The 14417-nt window shown below is 37.2% G+C and overlaps 2 protein-coding genes across 3 annotated transcripts; both read left to right on the plus strand.

The window, feature by feature from the left end:
- Positions 1 to 1458: 1458 nt before the first annotated feature.
- Positions 1459 to 8029, plus strand: LOC121632239 (dual specificity phosphatase 29-like). Of its 2 annotated transcripts, XM_041973512.1 has the most exons (6): positions 1459 to 1515; positions 1752 to 1821; positions 4973 to 4987; positions 6151 to 6341; positions 6471 to 6691; positions 7460 to 8029. In XM_041973512.1, the coding sequence occupies exons 4-6, from the start codon at positions 6187 to 6189 to the stop codon at positions 7654 to 7656; spliced, it is 573 nt and encodes a 190-aa protein (XP_041829446.1). In that variant the 5' UTR covers positions 1459 to 1515; positions 1752 to 1821; positions 4973 to 4987; positions 6151 to 6186; the 3' UTR covers positions 7657 to 8029. The 2 variants fall into 2 exon arrangements, with proteins under 2 accessions (XP_041829446.1, XP_041829447.1); XM_041973513.1 differs by lacking the exons at positions 1459 to 1515; positions 4973 to 4987 and having other exon boundaries at positions 1799 to 1821.
- A 660-nt stretch (positions 8030 to 8689) lies between these two features.
- LOC121632240 (dual specificity phosphatase 29-like) lies at positions 8690 to 11351 on the plus strand. Its single transcript, XM_041973515.1, has 3 exons — positions 8690 to 8969; positions 9197 to 9414; positions 10781 to 11351. Exons 1-3 carry the CDS (start codon positions 8842 to 8844, stop codon positions 10981 to 10983), a joined length of 549 nt encoding a protein of 182 aa, XP_041829449.1. The 5' UTR covers positions 8690 to 8841; the 3' UTR covers positions 10984 to 11351.
- Positions 11352 to 14417: the final 3066 nt, after the last annotated feature.

Below are 14417 nucleotides of genomic sequence, written 5' to 3' on the forward strand. Positions count from 1 at the left end.
GCAGGCATCCTGATATTTGTCGACAAGCATAGAATTACGGTGGCAGTGGACATTTCAATGCTCGTGAAATGTGCAGATTCAACTATGGGCTGTAATTTACACTTAAGCTGTTTGAATTTTAAGAAAAAGGCATGTTTTTAAGGTTTTGATTATGATAAAAGGATGTGGGTCCTCGTGGCCCTGCTAACAAAGGCTTAAATTTAAAAAGAAAGAATGTCTTAATAAAAGAACCATTTATCTGCAGAAATTAGAAATTAGCAATAACTGCTTCTTAAAGTCTCCTAATAATTTTCCTATCATTCTTTTAAGATGTTTTTTCTTTGTATTTTACTGAAACTAAATGGACCAAATGTATTATGGAACATGATATTTTAGTAAACTCTCTAGCTGGATCAAAAAGAGAGAGAATCAATGTATAGCATCTGTCCAGCACATCACTGTTCATGGTATGAAATTCCTTTGGCGTATTCGTAAGCCGGTTGAGCTGATAGCTGCTACGCATCAAAGGTTTCTGTTCTTTGACTGTCCATGAAATCATCTGTGGAGATATTAAAAATGTCAGCTACACAAAGGTACGAATATGCACCTTGTACACAGTACAGATTTACAGCAATGATTTCTCTCTGTTGTAAATGACATTTCGTTTCCTCTGGAAAACTGTCAGCCTCACTTTACATATTCATTGTACACAAAAAATCAAGATACAGAAACAGCAAAGTGTGTTTGAGATTTCATTGAACAGTAAATATAATCTATTTTATTGATGTCAGATATTCAGTGTCAGGATTTTGTCACTGAATATGTGATCAAAGAGCAACAACAACTCTGTTCAATAAATATAGAATAACTTCAAAGAAATGTTTCTTGTATTTGTATGTGTTTTCTTCCTTCTTGTGTAGGTTTAATGGACAACCTTTTTGTGCTTTAGCCACTGTCAGTGTTATAGTTTCAAATGTCATAACTTGATTGTTTTTAAAGATAAAATCTAATAAGAAACATTAAATAATTCTCTTATAATGTAAAAAAAGAAAGAAAGAAAGAAAGAAAGAAAGAAAGAAAGAAAGAAAGAAAGAAAGAAAGAAAGAAAGAAAGAAAGAAAGAAAGAAAGAAAGAAAGAAAGAAAGAAAGAAAGAAAGAAAGAAAGAAAGAAAGTTTCCATCCTTGACCCAGATGACCAGGTGTTGTTTATGACATTTCACAGAAGACTCAAAGAAGTAAGTGTCAGAAATCAGCCCAAGCACAGCAGCAATGATTTAATTTTCTTGCTATTAAAAAAAGAAGAAAGAAAAAAAAAAAACAAAGTCTTGTCCCATCCTCCCTCCTGTGCTGGCAGCTCGGATAACCTTTAAGGAATGCAGAAGATGATGCCAGAATTATTTTGGGCGGCTATTCGGATGTTAAAATAGCAAAAAAGGTTGCAGGGTAGATTACCAAGGAGAACTCAGACAGTTGTGCTGTCGACCTACATGTAGCTCTTGTATAGAGAGACCATGAAAAACAGAGATTCCAGCTGAGGCAAGTGTCTGCTAACAGCGTGCTTTTACAAATTTATTACAGATAAAGTAATGTTGGGAAAGATTTATTAGTATGTACAGTTTATATAATCTAAAGTGTGTGGATTCTTTTTTTCCTGTACTTTCATTTACAATGTAAACATTTATAAAGCACTATTAGAAAATTAGTATTTTCTGTGATGACACTGTGATGAATTATAATGCTTTTTTCTTTTATTAATTTGCCAACAAATCCAGATGAACCACATCTAAAAGGCTAAAGAGGGAAGTGTAATTCATAAAACCACCAAGAAGAGGCCTGGAGGAGGTAAAAAGCCATTTTTATTTGCCCTCCATGTTAACCGCAGGCACTTTCCCATACATAGCATCTTTAATTACACAAAAGTGGAGCAGGAAGGACAGGTTAGCCTAAGGGGGGAGGCTGTGAAAGCAGCACCGCAGCCCAACATGTGCACCAGGGAAATCAGTTCTCTGCCCCTGACTGTGGGAGGGAGGGAAGGGTTGTACTTATAGATCAATGAAGAGAGAGAAGAGCCTCCAGGTACTTGAGGCACATTTTGTGCAAAGATACACTTTACCTTGTCTTTAGTGCTCACACACCCGTGCATTGTCTATGAACAGAGTCACATGCTTCACTTGTATACTCATGCTTTGAGTGACACACACAACAATCATACGTGGAGACTGATAAAGCCATCATATTGTTTAAGTGCAGCTCCATATGCCACGGCAGCTTAACAAAAGGTCACTGAAACGGATCTGGTCTCAATGACTCATCCCTGTGGACAAGAAGCCTCCAAACCCTCAGAGCCATATTACATCTCTACACACAGGAAGAATGCAAATAAGAAGCTGAGCTGCCAACAGTTTCTTTACGAGTACATTTCATACACATCTATTATGAAGTCCTCAGCTTCCAGCACAATCACACACCTACTTAAGTGGATGCTAATGTATACGGTATTTTTAGTGTATGTCTCTCTAAAGCCCAGTGTATAAATTGTAAACGCACAGGTTAGACTTGCATGCAGGAAATGAAAAGCAGTTTACTAATGTTGAATGCCAATTTATCTCTGGAGATAAATAAATGTACCAACGGCTGCTGAAACGTAGGTGAAATAATGAGAGCGTCAGAAGGTCAGCTTATAATTATGTGATCTTGTGGTCCTGTGCCTGTGTGGAGTGCATTTATTGGCATAATTGTGGCCTATATTTAAATGCTCCATTCTTGTATATTGGACATTCTACATAATGATTCCCACTATAACCCCACATTGCATTTATCTCTCAGTGTTACCAGAGACGACGCCCTCATTTCAATGAAATATATTAGATGTTTTCATTGAGGTGTCTGAGGTGCCCAATCATTATTATGATTTTTTTTTAAATCCCCATTTAGGTTTCTTTTAGAACTTCTTATTTAAACTAACTATTAATAAGTCAGGATTGTAAAAAGTCACACATACATGAAAGCTGATGCATCAGATCTAAGATATGAGACCTTGTTCAGACAGACTTTGTCTAAATATGCATCAATGGAATAAACAAGGTTAGCACCAGCAGTTTCTTGCCTCAGTCTTCTGTTGCCATGTCAACAAAGGGGAGATCGGTGCATATTCTGATGTCAAAAACCAAGGAGATAACAGCACACAGTCAAACATGGTGAGTCGAATAAATCCTGCTGCATCATCCATGAGACATCACTGTCATCAGATTTTTTAAGTATATTTATACAACCAGATTTTGGGGGTATAAATGCCAAAATATCTGTGTTCATGTGTACAAGGCCTGAGTATGTGTAAGTAAAAAGTACTGCCAACTGTCATTCATTTGTGGTGAGTCAGCAGCATCATGCTATTTGGAGGAAAAGAAAAAAAAACACTCATAAATCAGCAATATTGTAATATCGTCCCCTATATTCTGCTCAGATATCTGGTCTTTGGTGCAGCAAAACATCTTCCGGGTGCAACTAGTGATACATGATCCTAGTTTAATGGGTTTTGGTTATTAGATATCAGCATTTTTTATTAAAACAGGGTTGCCAACACATTTCAATCTCTGTCAAATTCATTTGAAATCTCATAGAAATTGAAACAGATTTCAGCCTTTTTTTTTTTCGTTTTACTTCTCAATAGCTATTTTAAGGAGCAGAAATCTAAATTTAGAACTGGTAGAACAAGCATTTTGGTGCTACATGCATTTATGTTTAATCTTTATATTTACCTTAAACTTAAGTAAAATTCTAGCACCTCAATACTTTAGGTGTAAGGCATGTCTGCTCATTCAGATTATGTCTTTCATCACTTAAAGAAAGAAAGAAATATTATTTATATAGCACCTTTCACAGATAAAAACCACAGTTATTAACAAAGAGTAATGAAAATAAAAGACAAGAACACTTACATGCAGTAAGAAAAAATAAACAAAAACTTTGTTTAATTGAAACGCCTGCCTGAATATTTTTTTTTTCATGCTTTTTAAAAGAATCATCTATATCTAAGCATCTCAACAATTTGGGTGCCACTGACTGAAATGAACGACCTCCTCTGGTCCTGAAATGCCTGCATGGAACTATAAGTAATCTCTGATCTGAAGATCACAGAGCACGGCCTGGTACATGTAGATGAATAAGGTCAGAGATGTAAGGGGTGCCTGACCTTGTAGAGCTCTAAAAGGAAGGGCCAGAATTTTAAAATTAACCAGGTAGCCAGTGGAGAGATGCTTAAACCAGGGTGATCCATGTTCTTTTGTTCCGTGCAGCAGCATTCTGTAAAATTTGAAGGTTTTAGTTTGTTCTTATTTCTTATTTAGAGGAGCTGGAGTGATATTCTGGAGAACCAGGGTCAGGTGAAATGCAAGCATTAAGTCAAGGATAACTGGGCCTGGTCCTCCTGGGCATTGGGCAGGGCCTCTGCCTGGTTCTCAAGCTCATGGGAGCTTGCGCTCTAGGTGACCAGGGTCTGCCGAGGCCAGCAGCTGTTGTTCTTGGCCACCTGGGGCCTGTGCTCCATGCCCATGGGGGCTTTAGCTAGGGCCTTCTTGTCACATCTTCTGGGCAGATGTGTGATCGTCCCTGTGGTGGATTAGCCAGGATTCATGCTCTGGGGTGGATGCTTGTTTCCCAGGTCTTGGGGTCCAGGTCTGCCTCTCATATTTGCACAATCACACTCATCACTAAACACAATTCATTCTTTCTGTTTTGCAGCCACATTCAGTAACATGCATGCATACAATTACTGTGTTGTCTTGTGGGTTTAATCACCAAAAACTACTGTTATGTTTTTGCATTTTTCTTTGTGTTTCTGTCATTTTCTGTTTTCTTTCAGGTGTAGCAGTCTGGTTATCTGGTTTTTCTGTTTTTATTTTTATCTTTATATTCTTTTTCTTCTCTCCACTCTCCTTTTCTCTCCTGTTCACAATCTCCTTTCTTTTGCCCCCTTCTCCTCCTCCCTCATCAGGTCCACCATTTACAGGTAAATTAGCAAAAAAAATAATTTTTAAATAAATAATAAGAGGAGCCCTATATACATAAAGCTCCTTTTGGCAAAGCAAATTTGTTTGGCACATCATGGCAGCCAGACTATTTTTCTACTTGATTTGATGTTTGATAGGACAAATAAAAAAAAAAGAAAAAAAAGAAAAAGAAAGGATAACTGAAAAAGTTGAGACTCCAGGTCTATACCTATGCCCAGTTTAAAGTATGTTGTCTCTCACTGGAGTATTTTAATACACAGTGTACTTTTACTGGATAGACTAAAAGTGGTGACCCGAAGTTGCAAATTAATTACAGTCATCCATCCAGACTTGTGAAACTATATTGCATTCATTAATTTTCACTTTAAATCATAAATCACTTTATGAGAATTGAGAATAGTAACTCCAATTTAAAACATTGTTGAATCAGGTTAAATAATCCAGATTATGTCATGTGTTGCAAGGTTACCATGTATAGATATGGAATGTCCTAATATGACTGTATTCTAGTAGTTTTCAACCATTCAGGCTATGTATATTTCTTTTAATAAAATACTAATTCAAAGAAGACACATATTACATAATTATTCTAGTAATTACACACTGTTTTTGATCTTGGGACACAAAAGATTACAAATGACGTGAATGAGTTTAAAGTCTCCTGTTTTTGCCATTTTGTGCATTTGTGTTCATATAGTTGAATTAAGTTTGTTTTTGTTAGTTTTTAATCTCTCTATAGTTATTTTGTTGTCAGTTTAAGTTTCCTTGAAACTGGTTTTATAGCTGAATAGTTTTGTAGTTGTTTTAAGACTTGAGTTGTTTTGAGTCACTTGATGAGCGCTTTCAAGAATTTCGTCACTTTTCCAGTTTCTTTGTAGCTATTGTGGTTTATTTGTTGTCAACTTGATACATGTTGATATTTCTAAATAATTTTGAGTCAGTTTGCAGTTGTTTAAAACATTTCTTCCCTCCTTTTTCACTGTCTTGTCCCTCTTTGTAGTAGTTTGTTAAGTCACTATAGACAGGAACCCTTGACAAGGGCCTCCCTCACTTCTTAGCCCCCTGGGTTTGTGCCCCGCAGGCCTGTTCATTAATCCTTGCATGCTTCTTATAACACTCAGTGTGGTTCAAACTCCATAGCAATGACCGGTGCTTTTCTTAGCAACAGAATTTAAAAGCAGAAGTGGAGCATCCAGACATGCCCAGAGGCCTCAGCTGCCTGGCGAGCCCTGAAGGGGCAAATGGCACGTATGAGACCCCCCCAGCTTCAGAGCTGCACAGGCTGATGTGGACAAAGAAAGGAACCAGCAACCATCTGGATGAGGTTTATCCCAGGATTTATATTGGAGACATGTGAGAATTAATCAGTATTCCTTCATTCATAATTAAAAAACAACTTGTAAATAATTTACCTGCATAATTTATGAGACATTATCAAAATTCATTAAATAATAAATTCATGATAAGGATTTTTTTTTTAAGGTATGCAGCCAAAGATAAGAAGACACTCCAAGCTCACCTCATCACCCATGTGCTGAATGCTGCTGATGGGAAGTTTAATGTGAACACAGGACCCAGCTTCTACCGAGACACCAAAATCACTTATCATGGAGTGGAAGCTTTCGACATGCCATCCTTTGACTTGAGCCCCTTCTTTTACCCAGCAGCTAATTTCATCAAGAATGCTATGAGCTCACCAACAGGTGAGGAGCTTTAAAAATCCTCAAGGTATTCCTCATCATTTTTTACACGTTAACTTAGGGAAGACAAGGCAGGGTGCAGAAACATTTGTCAGTCAATTCCCATTACAGCAGCCCCAGTTGTATTACTCATTAAAATGCAAATCAAACACTAAACACAATATCAAGCTAATATCTTTCCCCCATGGTAATTTTCTCATGGGCTCAGACCTTTGTCAGGAAAATTAGTTTTAAATGAATTGCCCTGGTAATTTGTAAGCAACACTTTTATTGGACATGGAAATTACACAATTATGTTTGTGGCTTGTGCCTGCTTGGCCTGTTATGCAAAGTGAAGTCAGTATCTGACATGACAGTAATAAGATGAGGCTCCCTTCTTCACATGCTGGCTGATCGGGGGCTCCAGTGTGTGGCAGGGCCTACAGTAATCCCCAGCAGAAATACACAGAAGCCAAGACAGTTCAATTACGCGCTCCTCTGCACCCTAATCCTCGAGCCTGATAAGAAACCAGGGATTACCGTGTGTAGAAACATTTGTTGCAACATTGTCAAAAACTTTTAGTCTTGAGTTGGAAGTACTCCTCTCTGTGATGTGCATGGTGTTTAATCCACAGAGAAGTAGCAAATTGGACATTTAGAATAATGTTTGACAGAGTAATAAATTGATTGCATGGTTGTAAGTACAGACATGGAGACTGATGGGGTTTACGAGTCTTAAATGACCAACAGAACAGGATTTTTTAAAATCATTATTTTTATTATTATTGGCAGGTAAGGTGTTCGTCCACTGTGCAATGGGGCTGAGCCGCTCATCCACCTTAGTTCTGGCCTACCTGATGATCCACGAGAACATGACTCTAACGGACGCCATCAAAGCTGTCAGCGCTAACAGGAATATTTCACCCAACGAGGGTTTTCTGGAGCAGCTCAGAAAACTGGATAAAAAGCTGCACTGCCAAGGATCATAAGGAAACTGGAGCGCTAATGAACAAACTTGATTCATTTTCATTATATTGTTGTCTCCTGCCAATAACAGGGTTTAAATCCATTGTTACAATGAACATATAAATGTAAACGGTATTGTAGTTGTCTTTCCTTTGCAAGATAAAGTCCATTATTGTGTAACAAATTCAACTCCATTCAAATGAGAACTGACCAATTAACATGAAGTGGGAGCTAAAGGGGGTTTTACTTTACGAAAGGTTGTTTTATAGTTATAAAGCATGCAGGAAAACAAACCGTGAGCAGAGGCACAATCTAAATTACAAATCCAGCTAGGGAAGAAAGAAAGAAAATAGAAGTAGAAAACAACAAAGCATATATACTGAAGGGCTCATTAGTTAGTTGGAGTCGGGTGAGGCTGAAACAATCAGGGGTACTGTTAGTCAATTAAAATGACCTTCTATGTCTTTTCCTAAACAAGTGTTTATCTTTCCTTGAGAATAATGAGGAAATTAGCTATACTGAACAGAAAATGCTGTGATGTAGGTTTGCAAAGATTAAACTAAATTTATTCCAAAGATAGACTTGACATAGATACTTGAGGTGCTAAACACAACCTTTCATAAAGATGGTAACATTTCTGAATTTTTCATTTCTTAACATCACAATTTTCTTGCCTGTGTGACCTGTAATTCTGAGCATATGCATCCTTAAGCTGAGAAATAATCCAAATACATTATGTTCACTGGTGTAGTTTAATTAAATGATTTGTTATAAAAAAAAACACGAGGTGGTTGAGATGTGGTTTGAGCTAATGATTTTAGCTCCCCACCATGTTTTGACTCACTTGCACCAGTACAACTGTAAGCAGTGCAAGTCTCTGTGTAATTTAGTTTGTAAGAGCACAAGCAGCTTGGCTTCTGTTACAGTCAGCTGAGGAATATATAGTCTGTATTGCTTCTGCCCAGTCTCTGGTATGTTCAGCTGTCTCGTTCCAGCAGGGTAACATCACTGATATCCAGCTCAGATGGAAAACAGAGCATGCTGCAGCAGTACAGCTCAGGTTTACTGCAGACAGACTAGCAGGAAAGCAGCAATATATTCTTCCAGCCCGGACCACATTTGGGAAGATTATCTAACTGTTAGCTGCAAATCAAGTTGAAAATAAATTGTGATAATTATACATCAACACTTAGGTGAGAGGTGCGGATATGAGCTCAGAGGAGGAGTCAAAGTATCAGACACCACCCACCTGCGATCTGCTCAGCCTTCTGCTGAAGAACAGGCGCCCCACTGGAGCTGTCAATGAGGTTTGGCCCAACCTCTTCATCGGAGATGCGTAAGTGACATTCTCACTTTGGGGCCCTGCCGCAATGTGGTGGTCTGATTATGAAACTGTTGCTGCAAACAAGTCGTGCATTTGGCCAACTAATGGGACGAATATAAAATCTGTACATTTGAGTCACCAGTGATGCAACTGCTAACATATGCTTTCAGAGATAGCCACAGGCAAGGAAAGACAGTAAAAAATTACATTCCTTACATCATCTCTTATTTTACTTGTAGGGCTACAGCTCAGGATAAACACCTGTTGGAACATCTGGAAATAACACATGTGGTGAATGCTGCAGATGGTCCCCAACACATTGATACCGGGCCATGTTTCTACAAAGACACTAACATAGTGTATCGTGGAATAGAAGCACCGGATTGCAAAGATTTTGACTTGAGCCCATTCTTCACAGAGACGGCTGATTTTATTCATGAAGCTCTGAGTCAGAAAGGTACAAGTCAGTTTCAAAACAGCAGCAACTCCGATGGGAGTGTGAATATAAAATGACTAGTACATCATGATACACTAATGTGGTGCATCATCAAGCAAAAAAAAAAAAAAAAAAAAAAAAAATTAATTAATCATATGCCAAACAAATCTGCAAAATTATGACCAACAAATGCTGACATTTGTTGTTTTGTTTGCATATATTACATGCACGGAGTGAATAAATATCATCCATTAATTTTAAACTGTGAAATGTCTTTGCTGCAGCCACCTGGTGTTTTGGAGACTATAGCTGAAAATACTAACAAAGACAAAATCCATTAATTTGCAAATCTCAGAAAACAAATTTGATTTACAATAGCACATAGAAAACATATCAAAAGTTGAAAGTGGAGTTATTTGATGAAAAATATTAGCGCATCTTATATTTGAAGACTATAACACATTTAAAAAAGGTTTATCATTGTGTAGCATCCCCTCTTCTTTTTAAAAACAGTCCATAAGCACCTGGGAATCGAGGCGATCAGCTGCTGTACCTTTGGGGGAAGAATGTAGTCCCTTTCTTGTCTGATATGCAGTAGGATAGCTGCTCATAAGTCCTGGGTCCTCTTTTTGTACTTCGCATTTCATGATCTGTCAGATGGTGAAAGATCTGGCCTGCACTCCAGCACTAGAATTCCTGTGCCGTAAAACTATACTGTTAATGCACCATGAGGTTTAATACTGTCTCTCTAAAATACCCAAAGCCTTTCCTGAAAAAGACGCCATCTGCAAAGGAGCACATATTCCTCTAATACCTATATAGATGCAGCATGTTTCAGTACTGATGGTGCCTTTCCAAATGTACAAGTTGCCAGTTCCAAAGGCACTAATGCACCCACCTATCATTAGAGACGCAGGCTTCTGAAATGAGAGCTGATAACAAGCTTGATTTCCCTCTCTTCTTTAATCTCAAGGACATAGTTTCAAAGGTTTCCAAAAAGAAGTTCAAATATTGATTCATCTGAATAGTTTTCCACTTTGTCTGAGTCAATTTTAAATTAGCTTAGGCCCTAGAGAAGATGGGGGTGTGTCTGGATCATGTTCACATACGGTTTCTTCTTCACATAACAGAGCTTTTAAATTAATTTGTGGGTGGCACGTTGAACTGTGCCACAGACAGTGATTTCTGGAAGGGTTCCTGAGCCAATGGAGTGATTTTTCCCTCACACAATCCAACCATACAAAGCACTTTTTATTTTAGAAATGCTGTTTGTGCATATTAAACAATGAGCTGACATAAAATTCACTATTAATCCCATTAAAGCAACTATTCAACAAAGAACCTCACAGCTAGACATGTAAGGATATTCTGTCTTTTGTCTGTGCAGGTAGGGTACTCGTCCACTGTGCTCGAGGAATCAGTCGCTCAGCCACCCTTGTGTTGGCCTTCCTCATGATCAAAGAAAGACTTACCCTTGTGGAGGCGGTGGAAGTTGTTCGCAGGAGAAGAAACATCCTTCCAAATGTTGGTTTTTTAAACCAGCTCTGTCAACTTGACTCAATCTTGGCTCCACAGAAGAGGAACACATAATATCTAGAGGTGAAGAGGAGGCGTGGATGTATGAATGTTAAACTATTTTTCATTTTTATCTATCCTTCACTGTGTGGTTATTCATTTTGCAGACCACAGTTCTTCAGTAATAAATTTTCTTTTTATAACTTCAGAAGATTCATTATTTCCCAGTAACTGCTGAGAATAAATTCATGAATTTATGTAAAGTTTCAAAAGATTAGCTCAAGAAAAACAGAAGCCTTTGATTAATTTGCTGTGATGTCCTGTTTTCAAGTCTGCAACACATGATTTAAGGCTTGACACAATAAAGGAAGCAGAACCTGATCATTTTTGTCTTGATATGATGCCTGAAGGTTTCTGGAATCAGTGTTTTTCTCATATTCCTGTAAAGCAGATCTTCCCGCCCCCCTGAATATCTTCATAAATAAATCCAAACATAAATAAATCCAAACAAACCAGTTTAGTACACTGTGTTTTATTAAAATGAAAACCAAGGTTATGGTAAAGTGTAACAAACAAACATGAATTAGACCCTGGCAGATTTTTACAGCATCCTTCACTGATCTTTAGCAGTTGTACAAGTCTACTTATTTTGTAGAGCCATTTAGAAGCTTTCTGCACTTGCCACCTTGCAGTTTGCACTTTTACGTTTGAGATACATTTTTTCCAGTGGCAAAAATAGAAACCAATCTTTTGATAAAACCATTGCATCACTGTCCTGCTGAAAGACCTCAAAGCCTCCTGATTTTAGTATTTGTTTGATAAGGGTGACTATCTTTTACTGTATGTACAAGGTTCTTTTTCTTATGTCTTTTTATAATCTCAAACTGCTGCTCTGCATTTCCACAGAGCTCTTCCCACATACCAATATCACACAGATACTCATCTATGGCAGCATTTGCAAAGACACTGTGCCTTTCTCAGTCATGTTTTGTCCCTCTTGGTCTTTGCGTGTAGAACTATGCTTTGTTCAGTGTAAGGAATGGGTTGAAATAACAACAGATTGCACCAAATAAATCCTCTAGTGCTGTAGAAGTGTTGGATGCTATCAGTCCACTAAAATTCAGACATCCCTGGATGAGTTTCTTCTTAGTGATACATTCTGGAAGCAACTTGACACTTAAATGACTATAACACCTTTAATATTATTAACTATTTGTTGTTTCTTCAAAATTTCCTCTTTATTTAACTGGAAACAATCCCAGTGAAATACTTTCTCCCATTGAATCCTGATACAAATGGCAAAAGTTTCACATCAAACTCTGACACAAAATATGTTTAAATGTAATCAATAGATATTTTGTTAAAAAAAAAAGAAAGAATTAAATAAATATAGACAGGGCCTTACCAACTAAATTAAACACATTTTGAGTTTCTTTCAGCACAGTTCTCGTAGTTCCAGAAAGAACTGTACAGCTTGATTCAGTGAAGGCACCATTAAAGAAATGATTGTGTCATCAGCGTATAAGTGTACCACTAACTTATTTATAAAAAAAAATAAAGTAAAATGGGATTAAAATAGATCATTTTACAAAACCTCTAGTTACAATGAAGAAGATGATGTGTAATTTTGTAGAAACACATTGAGTTTCTGGGAATAAAAAATTCTAAACAAATTCCAAGCCATTCAGCTGAGGTCATTTTTGCATTTTTTTTAGTTATGATGCTGTTATCTTGAGATAAGGGGACTTGTTTTTTGATGTAATAAGTTAATTTTTCTTATCATCTTAAGAGATCTTGCTTCTTTGAGTGAATCACCCATTGTAACTACAGTTGTTTGCTTACATGTATATATATACATATATATATATATATATATATATATATATATATATATATATATATATATATATATATATATATATATATATATATATATATATATATATATATATGTATGCATGTGCTTGTTCTGTTCAGTTCCTGGCTATGGATATCCTGAACCCTTTACAAAGAAAGACATTTTTGTTTCCTCATAGTTTTTAGAAATATTTTAAATAATAATTTTGCCAAGATAATGGGATAATTAATGCTGTTATCTCAAGAAAACACTCCTTGTTTTCTTGAGATATTAATGCTAAAAAAAAAAACATGGCCACTCTGCTTTTGTTGATCAGTAGCTTCAGCTGTTTTATCACAATATTCTAACCATACACATTTGGGGTTTTTTTGCCTTCACCTTTGATGATATTTTAAATTCTGTGCTTACAAGTCAAAATAAGTCAATAGTTTCCATTAGGTCTGTTATATGTGTGATTAAAACAGCTTTAGAAAATAATTTATTTAAGCTAAGCAGTGAAAACATCTTGGCAGCTTCTTCCTGAAATGCTTGACAAAAGACAGGAAAAGAAAATACTGAAAGCCTGTAACATGCATTTAGAAAATGTCTGCAAACACGCATAGCATATATAAAGAGAAGCCAAAATGTGCAGAAACACTGATATGGTCCCTAAAGCGTATGTGTATAAAACACAGCATAATAAGTATCAACTGCCAAGTCTCCTGCTGCACTTAAACAACACAAAGACAGTGAATGTCTATAAATAAACAATGCTCCACTTACTTATTCACATTTCTCAAAATACAGCATCTTAACTGCTGCAGCCTGGTAACATACAGTTAAAACTGTGATGTGTCTAAAAAAGCTTGATACAAAATGACAAAAATATGCCAGAATGATTTTGAGCATGTATACAGATTCAGGTCAGACTTTGAAAAAAGATGAAACACTGAAGCCATCTTAATAAGAAATGCTCTCCAGAGCTCAATGGGAGAAAGATGCTGTCAAAATAAAAAGAATTGGATATCACAGGTTTAATGATTTCACTGTCAGAATGAATGATGGCATAGTATGAAGATATGAGGGAAAAATAAAGGAGCCTGATAGTGTGAAAACTCAGCCTGACATGTTCGCAGCTTCATCCAGCCATGTCTGCAATACAATCATCAATGTGCTCTCACTTTTGAGGCTCACATTTAGATCTCTGAATGGACCATGCATAACATATAATGGGGAATCAAAGACCTATGCCATCCTGTGAAAAGCCTCATCTGTCGAACAGTCTGACACATTTCAGTTTAACTCTGGCCCCCGGAGGCTACAGGAGATGCAGAACATCCTTAACGGGTGTTGTGATGGTGCACTTACATGGTTTCTCCCCGCGTCTGAAGATATGCAGAAAGGCTAAAAGAGACTGACACAATTTCAAGGAGTCGCTCACACAACTGAGCAAAAGCTTAGAGTGCCCTGTTCACTCCAGTGAATATGGGTATCCTTTGGCAAGTGCAAAGTTTGGATAAGCACAGCTTCCTGCCGGCAGTGGAGATTAAAGTTGTGTGTTTAGACATGGATGGCAGGGACTGGCTGGTTGGAAGCTTTCCCTACAGGCAGAGAACATGGCAGCTAAGGTCAGGGGCCCGCCACATCACAGCCCTAAAAATATCTTCTGGAT

Source organism: Melanotaenia boesemani, chromosome 21, assembly GCF_017639745.1.
Source record: "Melanotaenia boesemani isolate fMelBoe1 chromosome 21, fMelBoe1.pri, whole genome shotgun sequence".
NCBI lineage: Eukaryota > Metazoa > Chordata > Actinopteri > Atheriniformes > Melanotaeniidae > Melanotaenia > Melanotaenia boesemani.

Excerpts from the sequence above, each read along its gene's own strand:
- LOC121632239 (XM_041973512.1), top strand. The coding sequence starts at position 6,187 with ATGCCCAGAGGCCTCAGCTGCCTGGCGAGCCCTGAAGGGGCAAATGGC. Across the intron at positions 6,342-6,470 it reads AGGATTTATATTGGAGACAT|GTATGCAGCCAAAGATAAGA; the intron begins GTGAGAATTAAT and ends TTTTTTTTTAAG. Across the intron at positions 6,692-7,459 it reads TGCTATGAGCTCACCAACAG|GTAAGGTGTTCGTCCACTGT; the intron begins GTGAGGAGCTTT and ends TATTATTGGCAG.
- LOC121632240 (XM_041973515.1), top strand. The coding sequence starts at position 8,842 with ATGAGCTCAGAGGAGGAGTCAAAGTATCAGACACCACCCACCTGCGAT. Across the intron at positions 8,970-9,196 it reads AACCTCTTCATCGGAGATGC|GGCTACAGCTCAGGATAAAC; the intron begins GTAAGTGACATT and ends TTTTACTTGTAG. Across the intron at positions 9,415-10,780 it reads TGAAGCTCTGAGTCAGAAAG|GTAGGGTACTCGTCCACTGT; the intron begins GTACAAGTCAGT and ends TTGTCTGTGCAG.